Raw genomic sequence first — 27,172 nt, 5'->3', positions numbered from 1 at the left:
GTCAGATGCAGGAAGAGGCCCAGGGCGAGGGACCAGGCAAGGGACATGGAGGAGTTTCGTCCCCACAACGACGAGGTACTAGCAGCAGCAGCAGCAGCAGCAGCAGCAGGGTGACCCGGCACCTCCTCCTTTTCCAGGACAGGCTCCCCTATATCCCAACCTCCTTCTGTCCAGGAGAGATTCCAAAACATCTTCCATTTTGAGCATGACTAAGAAGCATGCATTTGTATTTATACCGGTGGTTTTTTATGGCTTTTGTAATGTCCTACATTTTTATTGAAGGCCCTACATTTTGTGCTGCCTTGTCCTCCTTGGCAGTGAGGACATCTGGGTCAGTCTTGTGTGTGAGGGAGGGCTCATAGCCCTGAGCCTTTCTCTCTTTAAAAACCCTCCCAGAATGCTGTCCTGTTGTTTTAATAATAATAGTCTTTGTGGGGATAGCAAAGGCTTTGCAAAGGTGCTTCCCAGCCAGGCAGGAAGGGCATCGTTTTGTATCTGATACAAAGGGACTGCCGTTGTTTGCTTCGTATTGCTGCTTTATGTGTGCAGTATAAATATGGGAAAGCTCTCCTTTGCAGAAAGAGTAGCACTTAGCTTGCATCCGCACTGCAAAAATAATCCAGGTTGGTGCCACTTCTGTCATGGATCAGTGCTATGGGATCCTGGGAATTATATTTTGTGGTGGCACCAGAACTTTCTGACAGAAAAGGCTAAATGTCTCCCAAAACTACAGTTCCCAGAATTCCATAGCATTGAGCCATGACAGTGAAAGTGGTGCCAAACTATGTTATCTCTGCAGTGAGGTTTCAGCCTTAGCCTTCTCTGTCAGAGAGCTCTGGTGCCACAACAGACTACAAGTCCCAGGATTCCATAGCATTCAGCCATGGCAGTTAAAGTGCTGTCAGGCTGGATTATTTCTGCAGTGTGGATGAAACTTTGGTCTGCTGGTTGACTTAGGTCCAAAACACACTGCAGAAATAATCCATTTTGAGACCGCTTTAACTGCCCTGGCTCAATGCTAGAGAATCCTGGGAATTGTAGTTTATTGTGGCACCAGAGCTCTCTGACAGAGAAGGCTAAATGTCTCACAGAATTACAGTACCCAGAATTCCCTAGCATTGAGCCAGGGCAGTTAAAGCAGTCTCAAACTGTATTATTTCTGCATTTTGTGTTTTGGACCTTAGGCTGCAATCCTATATACACCTGAATGGGTTTTTCATGGGTGTACGCACTGCCTGAGGAATTAATGGCCTGTTTTGTATGGGCTAGTTCTGTATTTCTGTGAAGGATAAATCTTCAGTGTGGTGGCGTTTCAAACACACAACACCCTCCTCATGCACACATATTTGCTAAAGATGAAGGGAGAACTACCTATTTGATTCTGTTGCATATATATATATATATATATATATATATAAACTGAACTTAATTTCTATTTTAAAATGCTCAATTTCACTCTCTTGGACTGGCACTGTGAATTGCAGGGAAGCCTCCATCTGCACCTTAAACCTGCCTGTCCTCTTGGCCCTGTTGTTGTTGTTGTTGTTGTTGTTGATATAATGCTACAAAACCCACAAACCTTGGGTGTTCACTAGGAGAATGCAATGTGTTATGTTGGATGTATGCCCTGGAGTCCAATGTATGATGTTTAGAGTGCAATCAAAAATAGTAGATTCTTGATGCATTTGGAGAATGTGGTTTTATTTGGCATCTGGTGTTCTTCTATCTATCTATCTATCTATCTATCTATCTATCTATCTATCTAGGTCTCTTGGTTCAGTTTTATTTTATATATTGTTCTGGAATCAAATTTAATGATAGTTGATATCAAATGTTTGAATAAAGAACTGTTAATTTTTTATTATTGTTATTATTTCAGATGACCTTTAACGCTGAAGAAGCCCACAATGTTATTAAAGATGTAAGTTATTTCTTTTAGCATATTTATGGGTTTTTTGAGTAATTTTTATCAATTTTGCTGACAGAATGCATTTCTTAGCTATTTTGTGTTTCCATATTTAAAATACAGTCAGCCCTCCATATCCATGGATTCTTTGTCCAGGGATTCAAGCATCCATGGTTTGGAAATATTTTAAAATATATAAATACCAAAAAGCAAACATTGATTTTAATCATTTTATATAAGGGACACCATTTCATTTTGCCATTGTATTTACTGGGGCTTGAGCATCCATGGATTTTGGTATTCATGGGTCGGGGGGGGGGGGCTTTCTGGACCAAAACCCATTGGATACCAAGGGCCTCCTGTACCCCTGAAAAACTTTGGCAGTAGTCTTGTATTCAGTTACCTGGAAATAAGTCTCACTGAAATTAATGGAATATACTGCTGAAAAGACTTCAAAGAGGTTCCTTTGAACTGTGATGCCTTCTGTTCACAGATGAACAACACTGAACAGAAACCTATTTCCAGGCAAGACTAACATGGTGTAATTAACTGCCATATTCATGGAATTTTCTAAGAGGATCCAAACAAAATTGTCATCCATTTGTAGTTGTCCTGTATCTCCTTATCACTGTATGGCAGAAGGTTAGACTGGATGCCCCCTGTGGTCTCTTTCAACACTATGGCCTGATACAGACAGCCAAAATAAAGCTGCTTCGAGTCACAGTGGAGGTATGGTGTTTCAATGATGCATGCGTCCTAAAAGTCCAGAAGCCACACCAAAGCCATGCTCCAGTCTGGAGCGTGGCTTTGGTGCGACTTCTGGACTCTTAGGAGGCATGCATCATTGAAACACCATACCTCCACTGTGACTTGAAGCAGCTTTATTTTGGCTGTCTGTAACAGGCCAATGATTCTATACTATATTTCTGTCATTCTAACTACTGTGAGTAGACACACACACACACACACAGAGAGAGAGAGAGAGAGAGAGAGAGAGAGAGAGAGACTGCATCTGCACTGCAGAAACAATCCAGTTTGACACCATTTTAACTGCCATGGCTCAGTGCTATAGAATTCTAGGAATTGCAGTTTTGTGATACATTTAGCTTTCTCTGTCAGAGACCTGTGGTGCCACAACAAACTTCACTTCCCAGAATTCCATAGCATTGAGCTATTGCAATTAAAGCTGTGTCAAACTAGGTTATTCCTGCAGTGTGCACTCAGCCATAGAGGAAGAAAATATGTGATACCAGAATCATTCCTTTCAACTGCTTGTGCTACAGCTAGCATTGGGAAGCACCCTTAATGCTCCTGTAATGCTAAACAAAATCAAATGTTCTAGAATCAAGCTCTGGAAACTACAGTTTAAATGGAGGCTGAGGCTACAATCCTGCACAGTCCAGCTACTTAAGCCCCTTTGAAGTTAATAGGATTTTTTCCCCTGCAGCTGTTTAAGCATAGGATTGAAAGCTCATTGTATGGCACTAGCCTTTGCAGACCAGCTGCCCAGCATACTGAGACAATAGGATCACCCTGTCTGAATATCATTGTAGAAACAACTTAGAATTGTAGCATTAACAACAGCATATCCACAGAAGTTGGACACTTTAGTTGTATTGTGACAACTAACTCATATTGTCTTTTGATTCTGTTCTACAGTCTCGTCTTCCATTTGCTAGTTAATTTTTACTGCTGAGGTGCGAACTGTGTAGAAAGTTCGAAGTTACTGAATTATATCTCCCAATTTTAGAGCTCCAAGCTAGAAAGATAGACAAATGAGAATGTGCCTCTGACATCCAGTTGGCTTGCAAACCATTCCAGCGCTGAATTAGAATGCTTCTTAATTAACAGTTCTTTATTTAAATTTTCATACATTTGTTTATTGACATTTTTAATCCCTCCCCCTCATTTTCAGTGCATAGAAGGTGTCCTAGGCAAGGCAGATTACAATCACGACAGCGTCAATCAGTGGACTGCAGCTATTGTAGAACAGTCTTTATCACATCTGGTAAAACTGGGGAAAACGTACAAGTACATTGGTAAGAATAAACATCCCTATCAATTCTATTGTTATTTTTGGTTAAATTTGAATGTAAGAGATGGGATAAATTATTGCCAGGCTTTCTTTACATGATATAATGTAAGTACTAGATAATAAAACATATTGGTTCTGCCTTACAGCACAGAAAAAAAACCTTTGCTCTGAACTGGGGTTTTTTTTTTTCTGTACTAAAATGGGATACAGTGGATTCTTTTTTTTCTCCTGAAGCATGCGTTTTAAATTTCAGTTTCTGGTAGTTTCTAATGGGTATTCTTTAGCACCTGATAGAATAACTTTGAAAAACCCAGAAATAAATTCAATTTAAATCAAGGGGAGTCCAAGCAATAGACTTATGACCAGGATGTCAAACTCTTACTTACACTTCAAGGAGATTGTAGGGGCGGCAGAAGGGGCATGTGGAAGTTGAAAGAAGCTTAACTAAGGGCATGGACAGGCCAAAATAAAGCTGCTTCAGGTCACTTTGGAGGTATGCTGTTTAAATAATGCATGCGTCCTAAGAGGCCAGAAGCCGCGCCAAAGCCACACTCCAGTCCAAAGGACAAGAGCGCAGCTTTAGCAGAGCTTCTGGCCTCTTAATATGTGTATGTCATTTAAACAGCATACCTCCAAAATGGCCTGAAGCAGCCTTATTTTGGCCTGTCTGTCCGGGCCCTAATTTTATCAATACAGTACTATTACTTTTCGTAACTGAAAGTGGTAGTTATTTTGGTATTAAATAAAATTACCTTTGTAGGCCTACAACAACTCTGGGAATACAAAAACATGGCAAAATTGGCCACTGCACTTCCTTTTAAAGTCAAACATATTTTCTCTGGAGGGAGCAACCCTCTGAGATCCAAGGGAAGCATGCTTGGTATCCAGACACCTGGAAGCTTGCCAACCCAGTCTAGAATCTCTGGGATGCTAAAAACCACATTCACCCTCTTTTTCTTTTAATGGAAAAAATTAAAGTTAAAGAGGTCTGTTTAGGCCTCTTGTTTTTCTACCGGCAGGTGAAGACATCTTTATTTAGGCAGGCTTTTGAATTTTAATTAAGCAGTTGCAGTGTATGAAGTGGTATGCTGTATATTTCAAATAATGTTGAATTCCATTTTAAGTTTTGTAAGTTAATGTTTTAGTAGGATGATGATGATGATGATGATGATGATGATGATGATGATGATGATGATGATGTTTACAGCCTGAACATTTTGACATAATTCAATAGAAGCAGCTGCTGGGAGAAGGTGTCCTTTCTTCAGAATATTCTGTCAAAGGGAGGATCCAGACTGTGGCTTATCTGTCTCTTTCCAGTTACTAGACAGTTCTGCAAAACCTTTATTAGAAAAGTGTGTAGGTATGATTGATTTATCTGCTTCTTCCTTCATTAATGAACACTAGTTGCACTTTCATTCTTTAGTGACCTGTGCAGTGATGCAGAAGTGTGGAGCTGGTCTGCATACAGCAAGCTCATGTTTTTGGGATACTACAACTGATGGTAAGTGCCCACCCATGGAATTAAAGTGTGGGGTTTTTTTTTCATTATAAAAAGCAACACCTTCCCACTGATTTTTGCAAAACATTGTGTAGACATTCAAAGTCTGTTTTACTTGGCAATCAGGATGCAATTAGTGGTGCCTGAAATCAGGATAATTTGGCCTAAAGAATATAGTACATATATATGATGTATATATCCTCAGACTTCTATTTTGGAAATTAAAAGCAGATACAAGGGACAAAAGCTGGGAGTAGAAGAAATTGAGGTAACATCAGGGCTGGACTACTTTGTAGTGTACTTCATATAGGGCTACCTTCAGGCCTGATTCAGAGATGATAACTCCTGACAATGCTGCAGCTTGAGTACTTATTAGGGGTTCTCTATCCTATGCATGAGCCCCATACTGGGGGTGTTGGACTATGGAGACCACGGTATGATCACCCACTCGGCCATAGAAACCCACTGGGTGACCTTGAGCAAGTCACACCATCTCAGCTTCAGAGAATAGCAATGGCAAATCCCCTCTGGACAAATATTGCCAGGAAAACCCCTTGTTAGGCTTGCCTTAGAGTTGACATAAGTCAGAAACAACCTGAAAACACACCGCAGCAATCCTACATATACAACCGCAATGGTGAAAGACCTGCACTTAGTACCGGTTAGATACCAAGACAATTTGCATCTGATAGTCTTGAAAGCAGCCAAGGACCAGCTTTTCTGACATACTGCCTTCTTCCATTTACGTTACTTTGGCCTTTGTGCTATGGGGTAAGGATACCTTACTGTACTGTAGTGCACATGACACACACCCCGAAAGCAGTCGGAAGCCGCATAGGGAGAGTGCCAGGAGCACTCAAACCTGAAAGAACTGGCACAAAAAGGAGCAGCTTTTTGGTGCCCGATTTGGAGGGCACCAATGGATGGATTGGAGACTGTGGAGTTGCCTGGACCCTTCTCTGTTATGGCATCATCTGCTCTCCCTGATGAAATCAGGTGGGCTCCCAGTACAGGAAGGTTTTTCTGCTATCAGCTGAAGACTTACTTATTTAATGTGAAGTCAAAGGATTTCACGGCCAGCATCCATAGTTTTTTGTGGGTTTTTCAGGCTATGAGATCGTGTTCTGGAAGAGTTTATGCTTGATGTTTTGCCAGCTGCTGGCAAAACGTCAGGAATAAATTCTTTTAGAAGATGGCCTCATGGCCTGAAAAACCCACAAAAGACTTCTTACTTATTTGTTCAGTTATTTTCTTGATTGCCAACATAGTGTTACCCTGAGAGAGTTTTCTGGTGTTACAGACTGATTATCCCTGATCTGAAATGTTTAGGACCAAAAGTATTTGGGATTCTTTTTGATTTTGGAATATTTGCATATACAGAAAGATGGGGATGGGACCTGACCTAAACATCATATTCATTCATTTATTTATATATGACTTACACACATAGTCTGAGGGCAGTTTTATACACAATATTTTTAATTACTTTGTGCATGAAACAAGGATTATGTTCATTGAACTATCAGAAAGCAGAGGTGTCTCTCTCTCTCTCAGCCAGATATGTGGAAAATTTTGGATTTTGGAGTATTTCACATTTCAGAATTCCAGATAAAGGATACTCAGCCAGTATTACTTGATCTCATTGGCTTTATGGTTATGGGTTAGATCAGTGGTTCTGATACAGGGTGCCTGGTGTGTCCCACAGAGCTCAAAAGCACACCTCATAGATATTTTAAATTTGCACTTGTTTTGAAGGTAAGAAATTAATAATAACAAAAATTCATTTTATGGTAGTTCAACATGCACCTAAGTATCGGATTAATGACACCCACGTAAAACACATGCACGATGTTTTTTTGAGCAATTATCATGTGCTGCTGTTGTAAGTGCAGTACAATTCAATTCTGATGAGTTTTTGGAGAAGGTTCTCGATACTGACAGGCAGTAGCATGTTCTATTATGTTCAACGTTTGCTGAGAAATAAGCCTCATTTTGTTTAGAGAGGCACATTCTCAAGTAAGTGTACATAGCGCTGCAGTTTTAGACTGCAAAAGAGTATAGAAGAGGTGTGATACTCCTTTGTGGTATGCAGGGAGAAAATTATTTGACAAAAAGTCAAGGGCAGTTTTTTCAGAAGATTTTCAATTGGATATAGAATCATTTTTGATAGCTAAGCTTAGAAAAAAGTACTTTTCTCTTTGTGAAATCCATTTAGTTCTAAGTCACAGTGAAGGATAAGAGGCTGTTCACCTGGATAGTTAGTGCTAGTTCATGAGGGCAGAAACTGTTCGAAGTACTCAACTCTTCTCTATGATGCTACACTTCTCAGCATGACTGTTCCAAATCCACAGTTGGAGAACTGAAAGAGAAGAATAGCTTATTGTAACAAGACAGAATTCTTTTCTCTCTGACTAACTGACTGTATGTACAGGTTCTACAAAAAGATGTACTATTCCCAGCACCAAATCCAAATGGAACTGTTTCCATCATTGTGGTGGTTTATATTTGTGCTCAGTAAATTGCATATTCAAAACTGGCATCACTTAATATAATGAGACTAGTACTCGTTTTGTGTGATCATAATACAGTACTCGATTATGTACAGAGATTTCAGCATTAGTAGTGGAGTTTCATTCCCCCCCATCATGCTTTTCTGTGATAAAGTCGAACTCAAGGCATCATACAAATAGGAAAAGGTAAAACAACAATTTAGACAAGCCTAGAAATAAAACAAAGAGTTTTGGTGTGCTCCCACGTACCTGCAAGGTAGCAGTCATTAACACAAAGACAAAAAATGCTTTGTGTGGTAGGCTTACCTTAGCAGGCCTGCACAACTTGGCAGTAGATAAGGGCCAAAATTTAAAAAGGCTAAACTTCTTTGAGTTGTGGATGGAAAGTGGCTCACTTTCCAACTTTTCACTTGAGGGGTGTGTGTTCACCCTTCTTCTGCTGCTGCTGCCCAGCTCTTTTCCAGGAGAAAGCCAAGTAGCAAAGGAACCTTGAGGGGCAAGCATTGAGGTCTACAGTGTAGATGCAGACTGAAAGAAAGAAGCTGGTAGCATGAGCTTTTGTAGATTTGAGGGCACTTCCTCAGATACATGAACTTTCAGTTAGTCTCAAAGGTGCCTTCAACAGCCCCTCCCCTGGCTTTCAGAGTCCCACATAGCTGCTGCCTGATGGGATTCCAGAGGCTTTGCTGCCTCCCACTCTCAGGCCTTCAGAGTGTGGGAGAGGGAAAATGAATAGCGGGGGATTGCCCCACTCCAACTTTATGCTATTTTCTTATGGAGTAAGCCAGAGTGGCATATTAATTTGAGCATTGGACTATGCTCTGGAGACCAGGGTTCGATTCCCTGCTCCACCATGAAACCCACTGGGTTACCTTGGGCAAGTCACATGCTTCTAGCGTCAGGGAAAAGTACTGGCAAACTTCTGAACAAATCTGGCCATGAAAACTCCATGGTAAGTTACCTGATGGTCACTATAAGTCAGAAACGACTTGAAGGCATGCACCATCACCACCACCACCAAGAATGCTTCAAGAAAGAGCCAGTGTGGTGTAATGGTTTGAGCATTGGACTATGATTCTTGGAAACCAGGGTTTGAATCCCTGCTTGGCCACGGAAACCCACTGAGTGCTCTTAGGCAAGTCATATAATCTCAGCTTCAGAGGGAGGCACTGGCAAAACCACTTCTGAACAAATCTTGCCAAGAAACCCCTGTGATAGATTCACTTTAGTGTTGCCATAAGTCAGAGATAACTTGAAGGCACGCAACAACAACAAGAAAGTCCCAATAGGAAAGTCAAAGTCGTGTAAAAGTTTAAAAATTGGAAACCAGGGTTTCAATTCCCTCTCGGCCCACTGGGTGACCTTTGGTAAGTCACACTCTCTCAGCATCAGAGGAAACAAAAAGCAATGCCTCTCTGAACAACACTTGCCAAGACAACTTCATGATAGGGTCACCATAAATTGAAAAAAACTTGAAGGCATATACCAGATCCCCATTAACCTCAGTGGGCCGCAATGCCATAGAGTCCCATAGGGCTTCTGCTCCATGGGGCTCTGAGGGCTCCTCTCTCCCCCAGCCTTTGGAATCCTGTGGGGTTTCTGCCCCATGGGACTCCGAAGGCACGGGGGGGGGGGGTTGGTGCCTGAGGAAGAGGAGGGACACGGGGTGGGCAGAGGGAAGGAGGGAAGAAAATGGCTACCAGGGTCGGTGTTGCAAGGGTGCAGTCTTGACTACAGCCACAACATCCATTGCCCAAAATCCTTTGGCAAGCCGTGTGCAGCCCATGGGCCATATGTTGTGCAGGCCTGCCTTAGAGTCACCATAAATGAGACACTACTTAAAAGTATGCAGCATCAGGCGGTATACATCAGATTGTAGCCCACATCTGTTGCACAGTTAATATGAAATATTACAGACAGACATAAAATAAGTAAATAGTAATAGCCTATGTAGACTATCAGTGAACAAAGTTAAGTAAGTACAGAAATGCAGACCTGAATAAAATTCCAGCAGGCTATTGGTATTTATATTTATTCTACATGCTTGTTATATACTTGTTATATACCGAGGGCTCAGAAGGCCAGAGAAGCCACGCTGGAACACAAAAAGTTAACGCAGGGTCCGCCAGACTGCCTTCGCCCCGCCTCTTCCACATTCATCAGCCATTGGTTGGAGGGAGCCATCAATCACCCGGTCCTCCTCGCCAGGTGATTGACGGCTCCCTCCGACCAGTGGATGACAAGTATGTGGAAGTAGTGGGGCAGAGGCAGTCTGGTGGACCCTGAGTTAACTTTTTGTGTTCCAGCAAGGAGTGCTTCTCTGGCCTTCTGAGCCTTGGCTGGAAGGCAGGTTAGAAACCCTGTTGTTCCTAATGGTGGTGTGGCCACATGGCTGCGCCACCATTGGTAATAATGGAACCTGAGTATCCATGGATTTTGGTATCTTGGGGGGTGGGGGGGTGGTCCGGAATGGATCCCCTGCAAATACCAAGGGCTGATACCAAGGGCCGGCTGATACCAAGATACCCTGCAGATACCAAGCTTCTTGTTTTTTCACTGAAGCCTACCATGCAATATTCCTTTTCTATTCTTGTTGACGATATCTCTATTGGGCCTGTGCAGGAAGCCCTCAATCTTGGTTTCATTTTTTATTCTTCTTTGTTGTGTATCCCCCAGATTCAGGCCATAGCCAAGGCATGCAGATTCTTTCTCTATAATATTGCTAAAATCCGACTATTTATTTTAGTCTCTACTGCCAAGATTCTGGTCCATGCCCTTGTGGTCTTGCAACTGGATTTTTTAACCTCCTTCTGGTGGGGCTTCCTCTTCCTCACTTTCGTCCTTTAATTTCTGTCCAGTATTCAGCTGCACACATTATCATGTCTGCTCACCGCTTCAATCACATTTCTCCTTTATTGCCATCCCTCCATTGGCTCCCCCTCCCTTTCCGTATTCATTATAAACTTCGGTTGATGACTTTTTAAAGCCCTGCATGGGTTGGCCTCTCCTTATTTATCAGAGCTTCTTTCTCCTTACCTTCCCACTCATGCCCTCCGTTCTGGTACTCAAAGTCTGCTGTCCCAGCCTTGGATTTTCACTGCTCCGTTCCAGATCCACCCCTTTTCACTTGCTGCCCCTCACTCCTGGAACCTCCTTCCCCCACAAGCATGGTTCATCGCCTCTTTAATATGTATTATGTTTAATTATTTTTGTAGAATGTATGCCATAGGCAGGTTTATTTTATCTATTTTAATCGATTGTATGTACAGTGCTGTGTAAATTTACAGTGCTGTACATAAGCTTTATAAATAAAGTGTGGGGATGATGATGATGATGATGATGATGATGATGATGATGATGATGATAAGGATTAAAAGAATGCCTGCCCATTCTTTCCTTTTAAATCTTTTATAGGTGCCTGCACTGTCAGATGGGAAAACCGAACTATGAACTGTGTTGTCAATGTTTTTGCTGTAGCCATTATCCTGTAACAGACTGAAGAAGCTGCACTGAGTTACGCCAAAGCCTTTAAGTTCATCTATACTCAGAGGACACTTTAAGAATGATTAGATAACATAGTTATCAACTAGACTCAAAAGGGGGAAGAAATGTACTTTTCAAAAGTTTCTGCATAGGGTGTATGTATTATAGCAGAGCCTAATCTTTCAGTTTATCCAGCTGCAGCTTGCTAAAGAGCAATTGTTACACTTTCATATATCCATTTTGATCTGGAGGCCTCTTTTTTCATCTCTTGAACTGGAAGGGATGATATAGCAGTTAAATAAATATACACATAAACACTTCATATGGGGATGAAGAGAAAATTAATAAGTAAGGGGAACAATAGGTTCTTTATAATATATGAGCAGCTGGCGAGGCATTTTGTATTGAATAACCAAAAGCTGATGCTTTAAAACAGTGGAATGTACTCTATGTTATAGAACTGTTAGGTTCTTTGGTAGTGTGTCAGCAGTTCCTCAAGATAATGGCAGATAAGCTTGATCTTTCTCCCTAGAATTTGGGGTTACAAGGGAGTGTTGTTTGTTCTTCTAAGATACACACCTAGTTGGTGCTGGTTGATGGTGAGAGTCAGCTGTGGCATTCAGTTGTGCCTCCTCTGATCTGATTAAACACCCTGGAGCATATCCCAACATGGATGGGCTTCAGTGATCCTCAGCATACTAAATGATGTGAATCTGCTGACCACCAGTTGGAAAACTAATTATTTGAAACAGTTTAGAAGCTTATTTAATAGTTCTTATAGCATATTATATCAAGCAGAAAACTGAAAAGGTTTTCTTCTTTATGGGAACAATGTATCTAGATGCCAGAATATTTATTTTTCTCATACAGTGCACACATATTCTGCAAGTGCATGTTGTTATGCTGGAATAAGGTGGTTGCTAGTAGTGCTTAATTTTGTATATTGGAATAATTATGAAGATTATATTAACCAAATTAAATGAACTCGATGTGTAACTTTTGGTTCAGTGATTGGCAGCTCAGCCTTAAAATGTGGTGCACTAAAACATATATAGTAATGGATACTGTATCAGTGTAAAATCACAAACCAAGAAAGTACTTTCATAATACTGTGGTTCCCTTCACGCAGATGCATGCACCCAGACTTTCAGGATTAGGATATAAACGTTTAGAAAGTTTTGCCTAATAACGGGTAGATATCTACAAGGTAAGCATTTCTGACTAAGAGCCAGTCTTTGATTAGCTGAGTTGTGCCCTCAAATCCCTTCATGGCCATGGAAACCTATTGGATGATCTTGGGCAAGTCACAGATTCTCAGCCTCAGAGGAAGGCAAAGGCAATACCCCTTTGAACAAATCTTGCCAAGAAAACCTTGTGATAGGTTCGCCTTCGGGTTGCCGTAAGTCAGAAATGACTTCAGGGCACACAACAACAACAGATTATATATACTTGTCATTTCATAGAATCATAGAGCTGGGAGAGAGCTCAAGGGCCATCCAGTCCATCCCCATGACATGCAGGAATACACATTTATACCTGAAGGTTTCAGTATGTACTGTTAGTTAAAATACAGTTGACCCTTGTTATCCACTGGAGTTTGGTACTAGAACCCCCTATGGATACCAAAATCCATGGATGCTCAAGCCCCATTACATACAATGTTATAGTAAGATATAAAATGGCAAAACCAAGGTTTGCTATTTAGAATGTATGCTTTTTTTTGAACATTTTCAATCCATGGATGCTTGAATCCATGGATAAAGAATCTATGGAGGAGTGACTGTACAGTCTACAAGCTACAGTTACTTGGGTATGCAATAGTAAATTGTGCTGAATGTTAACAGATGTTATTTTTTTAGTAAGCATGCATAGTAGAAGCAGTAAATATTCTCCCAAGACATAGGGAGAAAAAATATAAAATTACAGTATAGTCAAGTTGGTAATCCCACTAACTTGAAAAGGTACTCAGAGGGCTGGAACAGACCAGCAAGAAGGGGCGGCTTGAAACTGCCCCCACTGAAGACAGATTGGGACTGCACCAAACACATGATGTGTCTCCAATCTGCCTTGAACGTGGCCCAAAAAGCAATAGAAAACATCCGCTCCTTTTGGGCCGGGAAAGGGGCCCGAAGCCCACATCTAGACACTCTGGTGGCGTGCGGCATGTAAACACCATGCCACTGCAGTGTCTTGAAGCCACCCACATCTGGGCAGCCACCCAACTTCCAGGCAGCTTCAGAGTGATTTTGGAGCATGTGGTGTATAAATACACCCTGACAGAGGCTTTAACGGGCCATCTGTTCTGGCCCAAAGACACAATACAAGTGTATTTACCGTAGATTTCACAGTCTTATTTTTTTCAAAGTTCATACAAAAACTGCATCACTTTGCAGTTATTTTTGTCACCATATTTTGCCCCTTTGTAACCATTAAGATTGGTAATAAGTTTTATCTTGTGCAATTGATTTGCTTTGATTTACTGCAATATTATCATACTTAAAGCACCAGAGTTTTAAATTTTTTTGTAATTAAATTGTTCCATATTTAACCAAATAGGGAGCATATGTCAAAAAGTGATAATATAATAATTGTATTTCTGAAATTAATATACATATTTTACTGCAGGAGAGCTAGAATACAAAGTTTTATTATACTCAGGATTTGGATTTTTTTTCTTTGTTTCTGGGTATTAACTATTTTCATCTTTTTAATGAAACAGCAATTGACAATCTTGAGGCAGAACATATTATGGCTGGAGGTAAGCCAATGGTATTTGCATGAAGGAGAGAATCAAAGAAATGTAATTTTCAGAAGTGCATACTAGTGAAGTCTCTCACCAGAAACTATAGAGAAAGGTACAATCTCTTTTTGTTTACAGTTGTCCCTCCCTATCCATGGACTTGCCACTTGCAGTTTCAGTTACTCATGAATGGCAAGCCTGCTCCTCTTTCCCTCCCTCCCTTATCTTACAGCCAGCATGGCCTTGCTCCGGTTGGTGCAGGTTTCCTCTGGCCTTCGCGGCTGTTTTCCCAGTCGTCGTGGCCTTGCTCCAGCTGAGATGGCCGGTAGAAGTAAGGCTGCGCCAGCCAGAAAAATACCACATTTGCCGAGGCAAGACCTTCTTCTGGTCGGTGCAGCTTTGCCCTGGCTCGTGTGGTTATTTTCCTGGCTGCGTGGCCTTTCCTTGGCCAGTGCAGCCTTGTGACAGCTGGCAACATAATATTCCCAGCCTCAAGGAGGGAGGGAAATATTCAAATCTTATTGTACCCAATGGTGCCACCTTGAATATTTGCGAAATTTCATATTTGTGTGTCCGGAACGGATCCCTCATGAATTTGGAGGGACAACTGTATTTGCTAAACCTTTGTCACCTTACTTGAGAATAGCTCTTTTATTAATCATTGTACTTCAGGTTTCTAAAATATACTTGAAGAAACATAATGCTGAAATGTAGAAGCTTGAAAAAATGCCACTACAGCAAGTTTGCACTAGACATTATGCTGGTATTTATTTTAAAATAGCTAAACTTTGTTTTTACTCTTAATAAAGTCTGCCTTAGCTGTACTTTTTTCCTTTTATATAAATTAAAAGATTGTTTGCTGGCTTGTATGTTGTCATTCCTCTCTATTCAAACAAATCCACAATATATCCCCATGATGTTAAGCATTTTTAGACAAAATTCCCCAGGAAGTTGACTTGCAGTTACCTCACTGAAGTGTGATTGCTATAAGATCACTAATGGAGAACTGAAGAGCTCCCATTCATTGTTGAACAGTTTCAACAGGAAAATGTCCCAGACAGTTGAACCCTATATATTTAGCACATATTCCGTATGCAGATTGAATATCCCTTATCCAAAATGCTTGGGACCAGACTTGTTGGAGACTTTTTGTGTGTGTGATTTTGGAATATTTGCATATACATAATGAGATACCTTGGAGATGGGACCCAAGTCTAAACATGAAATTAATGTATGTTTCATATACACATTATACAAATAGCCTGAAGGTAATTTTATGTACAGTATTTTTAAAAATAATTTGGTGCATGAAACAAAGTTGGTGTTCATTGAACCATCAGAAAGTAAAGGTGTCACTATTTCAGCCACTCATTTTTGGATTTTGGAACTGATAAGGGTTACCAAACTTGTATTGGTTTAGACTTTGTCGTGCTTAGTGCAAGAACAAATAAGCGTTCTTTCAGAGTTTTTGAAATGGGTTTGACATCTATACTTTGCTGATTTTTTTTGTGTTCCACAAAAAGGGGAATAAAATGTCTCATAAAAATAAAATGAACAAAACCAGAAGAGACCACTGCATGTATATCTGAAAATCTAATATGTATCTGAGGAAGTGGATTATAATTTGTGAAAGCTCTTACCAACTTATATGTGTTAAATTTTAAAGGTGCCACAAGAGTCTTTCCTGTTTGATCAGAAGATAACATAAGCCTTCAGCTTTGTCGTAAGCCCCCCTAAGGCTGGAAACAACAACTGTTTCCCTCTCAATAGTTGTCTCTAACTATAATAAATTCTTTTCCAAACAACACTCATTTTTCACATTCAGATGAGCTGATGAAAAATACAGTGAGTCAGAAGGCAAAGCATAAATAGAATTACTGGTAGGCTCATACTGAAATAAATTTCTCACTAGCAATAAGAGATTGCTACATACATCACTAATACTGAACATTACCACCAGATTTTATGCTAATGCTTCCTGGAATCCTACCATAACCTTTAAAGTTTGGCAAATTGTCTGTTTGGAAATTGGTCTGCCTGGGAATATCCTATTTTACATCTGCCACTGCCTCTCACTTCCCCGTAACTCCTCAGCTAGAACTCTTAAGAGTTAATAGGTTAATATTCACTCTGGAACATGGGCATCTATCAGAGAATTACTGCCTAATTTACTTAGTAGGCTAAGCCTGTTTTCTTTTTACCTCCCTCTTGGTCAACATGAGTAGCACAATGAAAGTATGGTCTGGCATGCAGGTGAAAGAAGTGGGAGAGAGATGCAATCTTCTTTTAGAGCCATTGGGAGAAATTCCACGTCTGTGTGCATAGAACATACTTAGAAGAGGCCACTAAGTTGCTATATAGTGGGGAAGCTAGTCCACTGAGACAGGTATATTAAATTTTTAGAATGAAAGGGATCTTATTAGCATTGAATTAGAGTTCTTCAATCATTTTGTTCCCCTGCAGACAAGGAATACAAAGAACTGTGAAGAATAATGGCTCCCTTATAACAATGACTCTCCAGATCACTCTAATTAATCATGTCTTAAGCACAAGCCTTCCTCCATGTGAGCTATCTGACTGAGGTAGAGAAAGTTCAGCACAGAAAAACATTTTAATGTTGTTACTGCCATTCAATATACATTCCAGCCGCCAAAGAAGGGACACCAGGGAATGCAGTAACCACTGGGCCATTGCGTTAATCTTCCATGCAAGCTAAGTGATGCTCACAGTTATACAACAAAGACTTCTACCATATATAGAGTTATAAATGCCAGATGTCTGGGATGGATTCAGAAAAGGGTGAAGCATGAGGTATCATATTGCAAATGTACATTGAATAATGCAACAGACCAAAGAATTTCAGGGAAAAAACAACAGCCTGTGATCATACATTACAGCAAAGCCTTTGATTGTGTAGATCATGAAAAACTATGGATTGCTTTTAAAGAAATGGTGCCATAACATATGATTATCTCCAGGCAGGATCTCCTGTCAGGACAGAATATGGAGAGTCACAATGTTTTTTGATTGATTAGGGGGTGGGGTCAAGCATTTTATCACCCTATTTGTTTAATTTATAACACTGACTGTATCATACATAAAGGTGAATTAGATGAAGGAGGTGTGAAAATTGGAGGAAGGAACATTAACAATTTAAAATATGCAGATGACATCATATTACTAGCACTGGGACTGGAACATTTAAAGACAAGAAAGAAAGCACAGTCAGGTTAACAACTGAACATTAAGAAACCAAAAATAATGACTACAGATTATATAACTTTCAGGTTGACAATGAAGAAATTGAAGTAGTTAAAGATTTTCCATACCTTGCTTTCAGTCATTAATCTGAATGAAGACTGCAGTCAGGAAATCAGAAGCAGACTAGGACTTAGAGCAGTTGTGAAGGACCTAGATAAGGTCCTTAAGTGGAAACATATATCACTGAATATTAAAGTTAGGACTGGCCATGATTTCTATGTATGGTAATAAAATTTGGACAGTGAGGAAAACTGATAGGAAGAGAATCATCTCATTTGAAATGTACTGGAGGATAGTTCTGCAGATACTATGGACTTCCAAAAAGACAAATAAATGGGTCCAAGAGCAAATTAAGCCCCAACTCCTAGAAGCCAAGATGATTAAACTGAGACTGTTGTGTCATGAGAAGGCATGACTCACTAAAAAAGAATATATAATGCTTAGTAAGGGTCAAAGCAGTAGGAAAAGAGGAGGACCACATTACAGGTGGATAGACTCAATCCTGGAAACCACGGCCCTGAATTGGCACAAACTGAGCAGGGCTGTTGACAACTGGGGACTTGAAGGTATCTCAAGCTGCTCAACAACAGCAATTATATCTGTGGAGTGCATCTTTAGTAAACGCATAGATGGCTTTTAAAAAGAAAGCAAATCCAGGTTTAATTAAAAGGAATTGGCAACAAAAATCCCATGAATATCTACTCAAAAATAAGCTCCAATTAGTTTATTGAGACAGGTAAGTGTTTATAGGGATTAAACATGTCAACAATGGCACTTACTGTAGAATATAAGAAATAAAACATGTTTTCATGTGCTGCTGATGCTGTGCAAGGTTTGATGACCAGAAGGGTAAATGAATCTGTGCAAATTGAGTAAAAAATATCTAGTAAAGCCAGCATGGCATAGGTGTTGGACTGTGGCTCAAGACCAGGGTTGGATTCCCAGCTCAGCCATGAAACCCACTGGGAGGCCTTATGCATGTCACATGTTCTCAGCCTCAGGGGGAGGCAATAGCAAACCTCTGAACAAATCTTGCCAAGAAAACCCCGTGATAAGGTTGCCATAAGTTGCAACCAATTGAAGGCACATAACAACAATAAATTATTGATTTGGTTCAGTGCCAGATATTTTTTCTGAATGCTGATAGCCAACTTTCAAAAAAATAAAAATAATAATAATCATCACTCAAAAAAAAAATCTTCAACTCACTAAACTTGTCTAGACAGATAAAAACATTGCTTGAGCATGTATCTTTTCATCAGCTGTGTGATTTAAAAGATATGTGTCTTCAATTGACTTGTGGGATTTATGGTAACCCCAAGAATTTCATACAGTTCTTACTCAAGGTTGGTTTGCCATTACCATCGTCTGAAATAAAGCTTACAGTACCTGGTATTCCCTTGCAATTTCCTTCCAAGTATTAGCCAGGCCTGACCCATCTTAGCTTCCAAATGGGATCTGGTGCCTTTAGTGTATTTAGACCTTTTGAGTGATGTAGATTTATATATAGAGAGAAACATAGCACTGTTTTTCTAGCTTAAATTAACATCTAAAATTAGAAAAATTATTTATTATCATTTGCATTTTTGTTTCCAGTGATGGCACTTTGGAAAGAATTGCATTTTAGATGCTTCTAGCACATCAGTGATTTAACCAGTAGGTGGCATCAGCTCTTAAAACAAAACAGTACCAGTTAATACTAGGACCATAGCAAGCAAAAGATGGCATTAGAGCAATGCATCTGTTCTGGAATTGAACCTTTTTGCTTTCCATGTCTGTACTCCTTGAAGCATGTTATAAACCTAAGTCATATTGACTAAAGTGATGTGGTTGTTTGCAAGAGTCAAGGGCCCTATCTCAGTAAATGACTTATTAATTACACTTGTATCCCACCCTTCCTTCAAAGAACACACATGATTCTTTCCATTTCGTTTTGCCCTCAGAAACCTATGGCAAGAGAGGCCTTGAAAGGCTCATGGTTTAGTGTAGAGTTGAATACTTCTCCACTCCTATTCTAACTCAAGGGGTGAGATCATTTAGTTTCCCATATGCTTTGGACTACAACTCCCCCTATCCTTTACTATTACCTATGGTGGCTAGAGGTAATGGGAGTTGCAGCCAGGGGTGTACCTAGCATATTTAACACCTAGTGTGGATAATTTTTAACAACCCCCCAGCAAAACGGGTGTGTATGTATTAAAAAACTTCTGAGTTCTCCATTTCTGCTGCTGCTGCTGCTGTCACCACTGCAAATAGTTGATCTCTTTGGGGTGTCCAGAAGAGATGTCTTAAAAGGAGAGGTGGTGAAATGAGACCTCCACATTCCTGCAGTTGCTGCCACCAGTGTTCATCACTTTCCGCCCCGCACACTCAGATCTGCTGGGAAGCAATTGTTATTTGTCCCAGAGGCAAGATATTCTACCACCACTCAGAGGGCCTTTTCTATCTCGGGCCCCATCCTCTGGAACTCGCTTCCGGACGAGCTCCGCTCGGCCACCTCCCTGGACCAATTCAAAAAGGGGCTTAAAACTTTTCTGTTCCAGCAGGCTTACCCCTAACATTCCATGTTGCCCCCTTCTCTCTCCTCATTGTTTTTGCAATTTTGTGCTAGTTGGGAAACGTTTTAGCTGTATTTTAACTGTTGTAAGATTTTGTATTTTCTGTATTTTAATTTTGTTGTATATTGATTGTATTGTGTTTATGGCTGTTGTGACCCGCCTTGATCCCAGGAAAGGCGGGCTAAAAATAAAGCTTTTATTATTATTATTATTACTTTGGAGGGGCAGGCACCCTATAGTGATGAGCATTAGCAGTGGCAGGAACATGAAGACTCACCACCCTTACCCCCACTGACAATGCTAGTCTCTTTGGGTCGCTGTGGGCCCAAAAAGAAGCAGCAATGGGCTGAGTTCACATTGCTACCACTGCCGCTACCGCTAATACTCCTACCTCTGTGGTGCTGTGGTGCCCCCTGGAACTTTGACACCCCTTCACACTAGTACACCAGGTGACAACCCCCTTTGAGGTGTCACCTGGTGCACTCTGAACTCCCTGCAACCCCTAATGACACTCTTGGTTGCAGACCAAAACATCTGGAGGGGCAACCGTTTCCCACCTTTGCTGGAACTACTGTACCATGTTGCCTGGTTTAATTTTATTTAATCCAGAAAACTGTTCTGAGTGCTAACAGTATTGTCTGACTCTCTGATTTAGAATGCTGCCCAGTTCTTTATTTCAGTAATCCAGGCTGAACTGGGATAACTGGTCCTCATCCTCTCCAGAGCAAATCTTGGGAAAGTTAATGGGAGATTAGAAGGTTATGGGAGCTGGATTTTGTTAAAAAGCCTTAAGTTTTCTAGTGCTGCTTCAGAGCCAGAAGCCAATAAGGAATAATCTAGATGCCCTACGGCCACTTCAAGCTTTGAGGAAATAAGGCAGCGTAGGATGTCAGTGCTGACAATGACTGGGTTTTTTTAGAGCCACCTTGTCCCATTGCTGAGATGAACAACAACTCAGGAGATTATTAAGAAGACAGTCAAGACTCATCACTTTTTCCCTCCTTGCTTTTGGCAACAATATATTCCAATAATACAAATACTTCCTCTGAGTTGCTTTACTGCATGGTTTAAGTTATTGCTCTCTCTTGACAGGGAACTACAAACACACCCAGCGATGAACTCCTTGCAGGAAATGAAAAATTTAAAGTATTTAAAAAAATTCCATAAGGCCCATTGAAGAAAATGCTCTCGCAATAAACAAATTGAACTAGAAAGTGTACTCTCACCCACAGAGCAAGGAAACACCTGCTGATTCTTCTTTAGGGAAGTGGTTGTTTCATGTAATTACAGTTTGGAAATTAACACACCAACAGGGGATCTTTCATCACCTGCTTGGTTTCATTGCTAATTCCTACAAGGGGAATTAGCCTAAATGCCCATCTGGGTGAGTTTTTGATTACTGGTTTTCTAGCTGGGTTGTAGACTTTTATTGTGGTTTATGTTAAACAGGTTTTAAAATCATTCTAAGAGGCAGGCAATTCAGTCCAACCTGTCAACCTGCAACTTGTTTTATTGATTGCATCCTGTTGCATATACAGTATGTTGTTGTTGTTGTGTGCCTTCAAGTCATTTCAGACTTATGGAGATCCTAAGGTGAACCTACTCTTAGGTTTTCTTGGCAAGTTTCTTCAAAGGGGGTTTGCCATTGCCATTCTCCGAGAGAGTGTGACTTGCCCAAGGGAACCCAGTGAGTTTTCATGGCTCAATTGAGATCTGAACACTAGTTTCCAGAGTCATAGTCCAACACTCAAATTACTATGCCATGCTACATATAGGGAACAGAAACTGCAGAGGAATTTCCCTTTCCCTGAATGATTCAGTGATGCTGGAGGGGAGCCAACAATTCCCTGAACGTTTAGGAAGCATGCCAGGCTTTCATACACTCGTGTTTCCTCAATGTTCTACAGGTGATTTACCAGCACTTACTCCACAGTAAGTGCTGGTCTGATAATCTTTAATATGTAAAGTGATAAGCAAGAATGAAGAGTTACATCAAGTCTCAACTTCTTACAGAGTGCCTATGCATGAGAATAAGTCCAAAATCTCAACTGAGTCCAGTCTCTAGCTTTCCTCAGTGGTTCAAACAAATACTTCTAGAAAAATGCCAGTACCAATAAGCAAAACGAGACAGCCATTTCAAAACAGTAATTCCTGCCATGTTGGAGGGCAGAGGTATGGGACCTATTCAACTTTCCTCGAACTCTTTGCTGTCTGGAAAAAACATAAGACCAAACCTGCATTTGGCACATGGAACTACTCATAATTGTGTATTCCCTAATTGCAGTGTGTGGCTGGAATTCTACTGATGACATACATTGTTATATATTATACCAGCTTATGAGTGTTTATGGCCCTTATGGAAGGAGGTACTCAGTGCAATGACCCACTGTGAATCCCAGCTTGCTGGTGCTGGGGTGCACTTCATGAAGCAAACATTAGCTGGAGAATAGGGAGGTTCCTGGGCACCATGCAACTCCAGCTTCACAGCCAGTAGAAAGTAAGAGCCTGAGGTCCAGAAAGGTGAAGGCTTTTTCTTTCTCCCAGGTACAAAATTGCATACTGAAGGTCACCAGGATCATCCAGCCCACAACAAGGATTTTGTTTGTTTATTTTTTGCCATGGAGGTGAATCACAGCAGCAGAAAGCTGCACTGTGATACCCAAAACAGTCCCAAAGAACCAGAAACCAGGCAGAACTACACAGAGAGTTGTATTCAGCAGAATCTCAGAGTCCCCTCAGGGGATTCTGGGAAATGTTGTCCAAAAAGTAATTTCTCCAAGCCCCACTGTTGTTGTTTTTTGTTGTTGTTGTTTTTTGCAACAGTTGATTTCATGAGTTAATCCAGGGGTAGGCAACCTTTTTGAGCCAAGGGCCGGGTTGGTGTCCCTCAGGCGACTGGGGGGCCGAAGCCGGGGGTGGAGCTTCAACCCTCCGGGGCGGGGCCACATGCAGGGGGTGGAGCTTCCACCCTATGGGGCGGGGCCGCGTGCTGGGGGTGGAGCTTCCACCCTACGGGGCGGGGCCGCATGCCGGGGGCGGAGTTTCCACCCTCCGGGGGCCAGGCCTCCCCATCTTTGCTGGCCCCTGACGGGGCCCCAGGCCCCGTCAGAGACCGGCAAAAAAGCTGGTGGGGGCCGCCAGCGCTGGAGGGCCCCCTGGAGGGCCCCAGCGACGGCACCGGGCCTCCCAGAGACCCCCTGCCGCCGTCGGAGCCCTCCTGGAGGGCCCCAGGGATGGCAAAGGGCCCCCAGAGGCCCCCTGCCGTCCCTCGGAGCCCTCCCGGAGGGCCCCAGGGATGGCAAAGGGCCCCCCAGAGGCCCCCTGCCGCCCTCGGAGCCCTACTGGAGGGCCCTAGGGATGGCAGCAGGCCCCCCAGGGGCCCCCTGCCGCCCTCGGAGCCCTCCTGGAGGGCCCCAGGGACTGCAAAGGGTCCCCCAGAGGCCCCCTGCCGCCCTCAGAGCCCTCCTGGAGGGCCCCAGGGATGGCAGCGGGCCCCCCAGAGGCCCCCTGCCGCTCTCGGAGCCCTCCTGGAGGGCCCCAGGGACGGCAGCGGGGCCCCCAGAGGCCCCCTGCCACCCTCGGAGCCCTGCTGGAGGGCCCCAGGGACGGCAGCGGGCCCCCCAGAGGCCCCCTGCCACCCTCGGAGCCCTCCTGGAGGGCCCAGGGATGGCAGCGGGCCTCCTAGAGGCCCCCTGCCGCCCTCGGAGCCCTGCTGGAGGGCCCCAGGGACGGCAGCGGGCCTCCTAAAGGCCCGCTGCCGCTGCCGCCGCGGCTGCCCATTGCGGCTTTTCGCCGCTCTGGGCACCGCCATTTTGGGCGGCAAAATGGCGGTGCCCATAGCGGCCTCTGGGGCTATGGGCGCCACCATTTTTTTGCCCAAAATGGCGGCGAAATCTCACACGACCTCGGGGGAGGTCGCGCGAGACTTTGCCGCCATTTTGCCGCCCAAAATGGCGGTGCCCAGAGTGGCGAAAAGCCGTGACGGGTGGCCGCGGCGGCGGTGGTGGCGGCGGCAACAGCAGGCAGGGGCCAGGCGGCAGGCCTCCGCAGGCCGCATCCGGCCCGCGGGCCGGAGGTTGCCGACCCCTGAGTTAATCACACATCACATGAAGAAGGAAGTTGCATGAAGGGTCACATTCTTATTGCAATCCTTCCCACTTTACAAGGAGCAAGATATGCAGACAGCTCCATTGACCCTCACAAGAGTTATTTTGACATGCATAGAGAGTCCTCCCTCTTAGCACGTTATCTATAATCTTATGTACTTCTTGAGAGTTAAATTCCATTGAGCTCAATGGGGCCGAAACTACAATGTTAAGCACACTTTCTTAGGATCATGGTGGAACTTAACTTAGAAATAAAATGCTCAAAGGTTTGCTCTTAATTTGTGTAGGGAGGCTGATGTGTCTCATTTCTGTTGATGTTTGCTGGTTGAAACTCTATGATATACATTTTGAATTTGCATCTTATCTTTATAATAGCCCCAGTACATAAAGCTCTTTCTGTCAGAAAAAAAAGAATTTTGCCCTTCCTAATTCATTGAAATTGTGCCTGTTCACTTGTCATATGCCTGTCCATTAGAGCTCAATCACATGAGAATGTTGTGTACAGATTAAAATACTACATGACTGAAAAGAGAAGTAAAACAAGGAACTTTGAAACAGGCATGGCTCCCCACCCCATCTGTTTAGATAGAGGAATTGAGGACTTTTCGATGTTTCTCAGCTAACTTTGTATCTGTGTGGAGGTCTCAACATCTAGTTGTCTGGGCTTCCATCTCATGAACCATTGTAAAATCCAAATATGCAGAATTACCATCAACGTTCCATTTAACTACTTTTAAGACTTGAAGATCTCAGGTAGAGTTGCCATAATTCTTTCCCACAAAAGTATATGGGACTGGATTGGGCATCTAATGACATCCCCCACCCACCAAAAGACCCACACCATATTTTGACATTTCACATTGTTTTATTGCATCTTTCAGTAGTGATTGTTGTTGTTGGTGGTGATGTATATATTGTCATCAATTTACATTGCGGGATTTGTAGTTTGTTGGGGCACAACAGTTCTCTGGCAGAGGCCACAAAGCTCACAAAACTACAAATCCCAGAATTCCATATCACTGAGCCATGGGAGTTAAGGCAGTATCAAACTGCATTATTTCTACATCACAAATTAAATCTATGCCCCTGTATTCTAGCCGCTTGGAAGGAATATAACAAAGGTTTTCTTTTTTCTCTTCATTCCTACGATGGGGTGGAAAGAAGCTCCCAAGCAGCCACCAGAGTAAGAGGGAATTCCTTCTACTCTGGCAACTGCTTGGAAGTGAAGTTCTAGCACCTCAGGCAGCAGCATCACACACTTATCAGATGCAGCACTTCCCCTCCTCTGCTTGGAGTCTTTGTTCTCTTCCTTTCCTTTCCGCCTTCTGGACTGTGGGTCTGGCATGCCTGCGCAGTGCCACCCAGAGCCTCAAGGATGAGATGATGAGTCTTCTCATGAGGTTTCACTCCTACCTTCAGGAACCTGGGTTCTGCTGCATTAACCGGCCCTGCCAGCTGAGGACATTTTTCAGATCTTTCAATCTGGGATTTCCCCAGTTTTCTGGGACAAATGGCAAGCCTCAACTCCAGTTATTTATGTGAGAATGAGCATGTTCTCTGTTGTTCTTTTAGGCCAGTAGTTATTAACTTTTTCTTTATAAGAGATCCACTTTATTCATAATTCATAGAATTATAGAGTTGGAAGAGACCTCAAGGGCCATTGCTGAGGACTCCCAAAACTTAATTCAAGATTTAAAACAACAACAACAATGATAAGTATCTGAACACTGAACCATTAATAGTTACAGTGGTTCCTCCACATTCACTGGGGTTAGGGGTGAAGGACCTTTGTGAATGTGCAAAAACAACAATACACAAATTAAAAAATATATTATTTTTACCTAAAAGAACACTTCTCTGGGAATCTCCAGGTCTTCCAGTGCAAGGGAGAACATTGGCCGGAGGCTGACCATAGAATTGTGGTGGAGGACATACAACTGCCTAGAGAGCGTTTTTTTCTCTCTAAGAACTTCTAGGTCCTCCAGCACAACTCTATGGTCAACCTCTAGCAGAGTTGCACTGAAAGACCTAGAGATTCCTAAGGGCTCGAAAGACTGTCCTGAAAGGGTGGCCTGGGGGCGTTCATTTTTGCTCCTCAGGGACACCGCAGCAGCCAAACCACAGAGCCTCTCTCCACACCAAAGGCGTTTCTTTTTGGTGCACACAGCGGATGCCATGAGTGCACCATTGGTGCACTGTTGCGCATCAATGATGCAAGTGTGGAGCCACAATGTATGGATGCTGCACCGTGCTTGCATCATGATGGCGGCCCCCATGTGGACAGGAGGCTGCCATGTTGGTGGCGCTGTTACATATTAGGGTTCGGGAGCATGCAGTTGCTCCGCAGTTCTGAGCCCTAGTTTTGGCCCCAGGGCACCATAAAGCACCCGTTTGTACCGTTTCCTAGAGAGAGCATAATAATCAAAACTGCAAATAGTCAAATCCACAAATGTGGAAGGCCAACTGTATGCCATCCATTAAACCTTCCCAAGATGTGCAAGAGGAGGAGGAAAGACTTTTCTCCTACTTCTTCTTGCCAGTTTGCAACTAGAGTGGATTGAATACCAATATGCAGACCCAGCCTGCCAGCCAACCTTTGCCTTGGCTTTTGTCATGTGGCTATTCTCCTCTGGGGAGGAGGCAAGCTGAGCAGCTGAGCTGAGTGACAGTGGAGCAGCCATATGACAGGAGCCAAAGCAAAGGCTGGCTGAGCCTGCATGTTGCTGTTCAGTCCATTCTGAGGCTGGAATGGATTGAACTCTGCTCCCAGAAGTGGTGATCATGGTGCCAAGGTGGGAAAGGGAGTTACAGAGTCATTGGTGGAAATGGAGAGGAGAAGGGGGTGTGAGGTGGCATTATGCCTTGTAGACAGGGCCCACCAAAAAAGGCTTTGCTATGCATTCATTCTTTGTTTTGGCACTGCCTGTTAAGATTAAGGAACTCATTTAAAAGCAATAAAGCAACAATTATAAAGACTATTAGAATGAGACTTATATTACCAGAAAGATAAACACAGACCAAGAGTCAAAATGCTTAAAATTCTGATTTAATGCACTTATAATCAAAGCATCA

General features: G+C 42.5%; 1 protein-coding gene across 1 annotated transcript; it reads left to right on the top strand.

Moving 5' to 3' along the window:
- On the top strand, window positions 1-15,039 carry DYNLT3 (dynein light chain Tctex-type 3). Its single transcript, XM_089511824.1, has 5 exons — window positions 1-75; window positions 1,880-1,921; window positions 3,822-3,945; window positions 5,368-5,445; window positions 11,367-15,039. Exons 1-5 carry the CDS (start codon window positions 46-48, stop codon window positions 11,441-11,443), a joined length of 351 nt encoding a protein of 116 aa, XP_089367950.1. The 5' UTR covers window positions 1-45; the 3' UTR covers window positions 11,444-15,039.
- Window positions 15,040-27,172: the final 12,133 nt, after the last annotated feature.

This window comes from Sceloporus occidentalis, unplaced genomic scaffold (assembly GCF_023333645.1).
Source record: "Sceloporus occidentalis isolate IW3139 unplaced genomic scaffold, rSceOcc1.0.p SCAF_2, whole genome shotgun sequence".
Classification (NCBI taxonomy): Eukaryota; Metazoa; Chordata; class Lepidosauria; order Squamata; family Phrynosomatidae; genus Sceloporus; species Sceloporus occidentalis.
The sequence above is the reverse complement of the archived record's forward strand: the minus strand, read 5'-3'. Positions and strand labels throughout refer to the sequence as shown.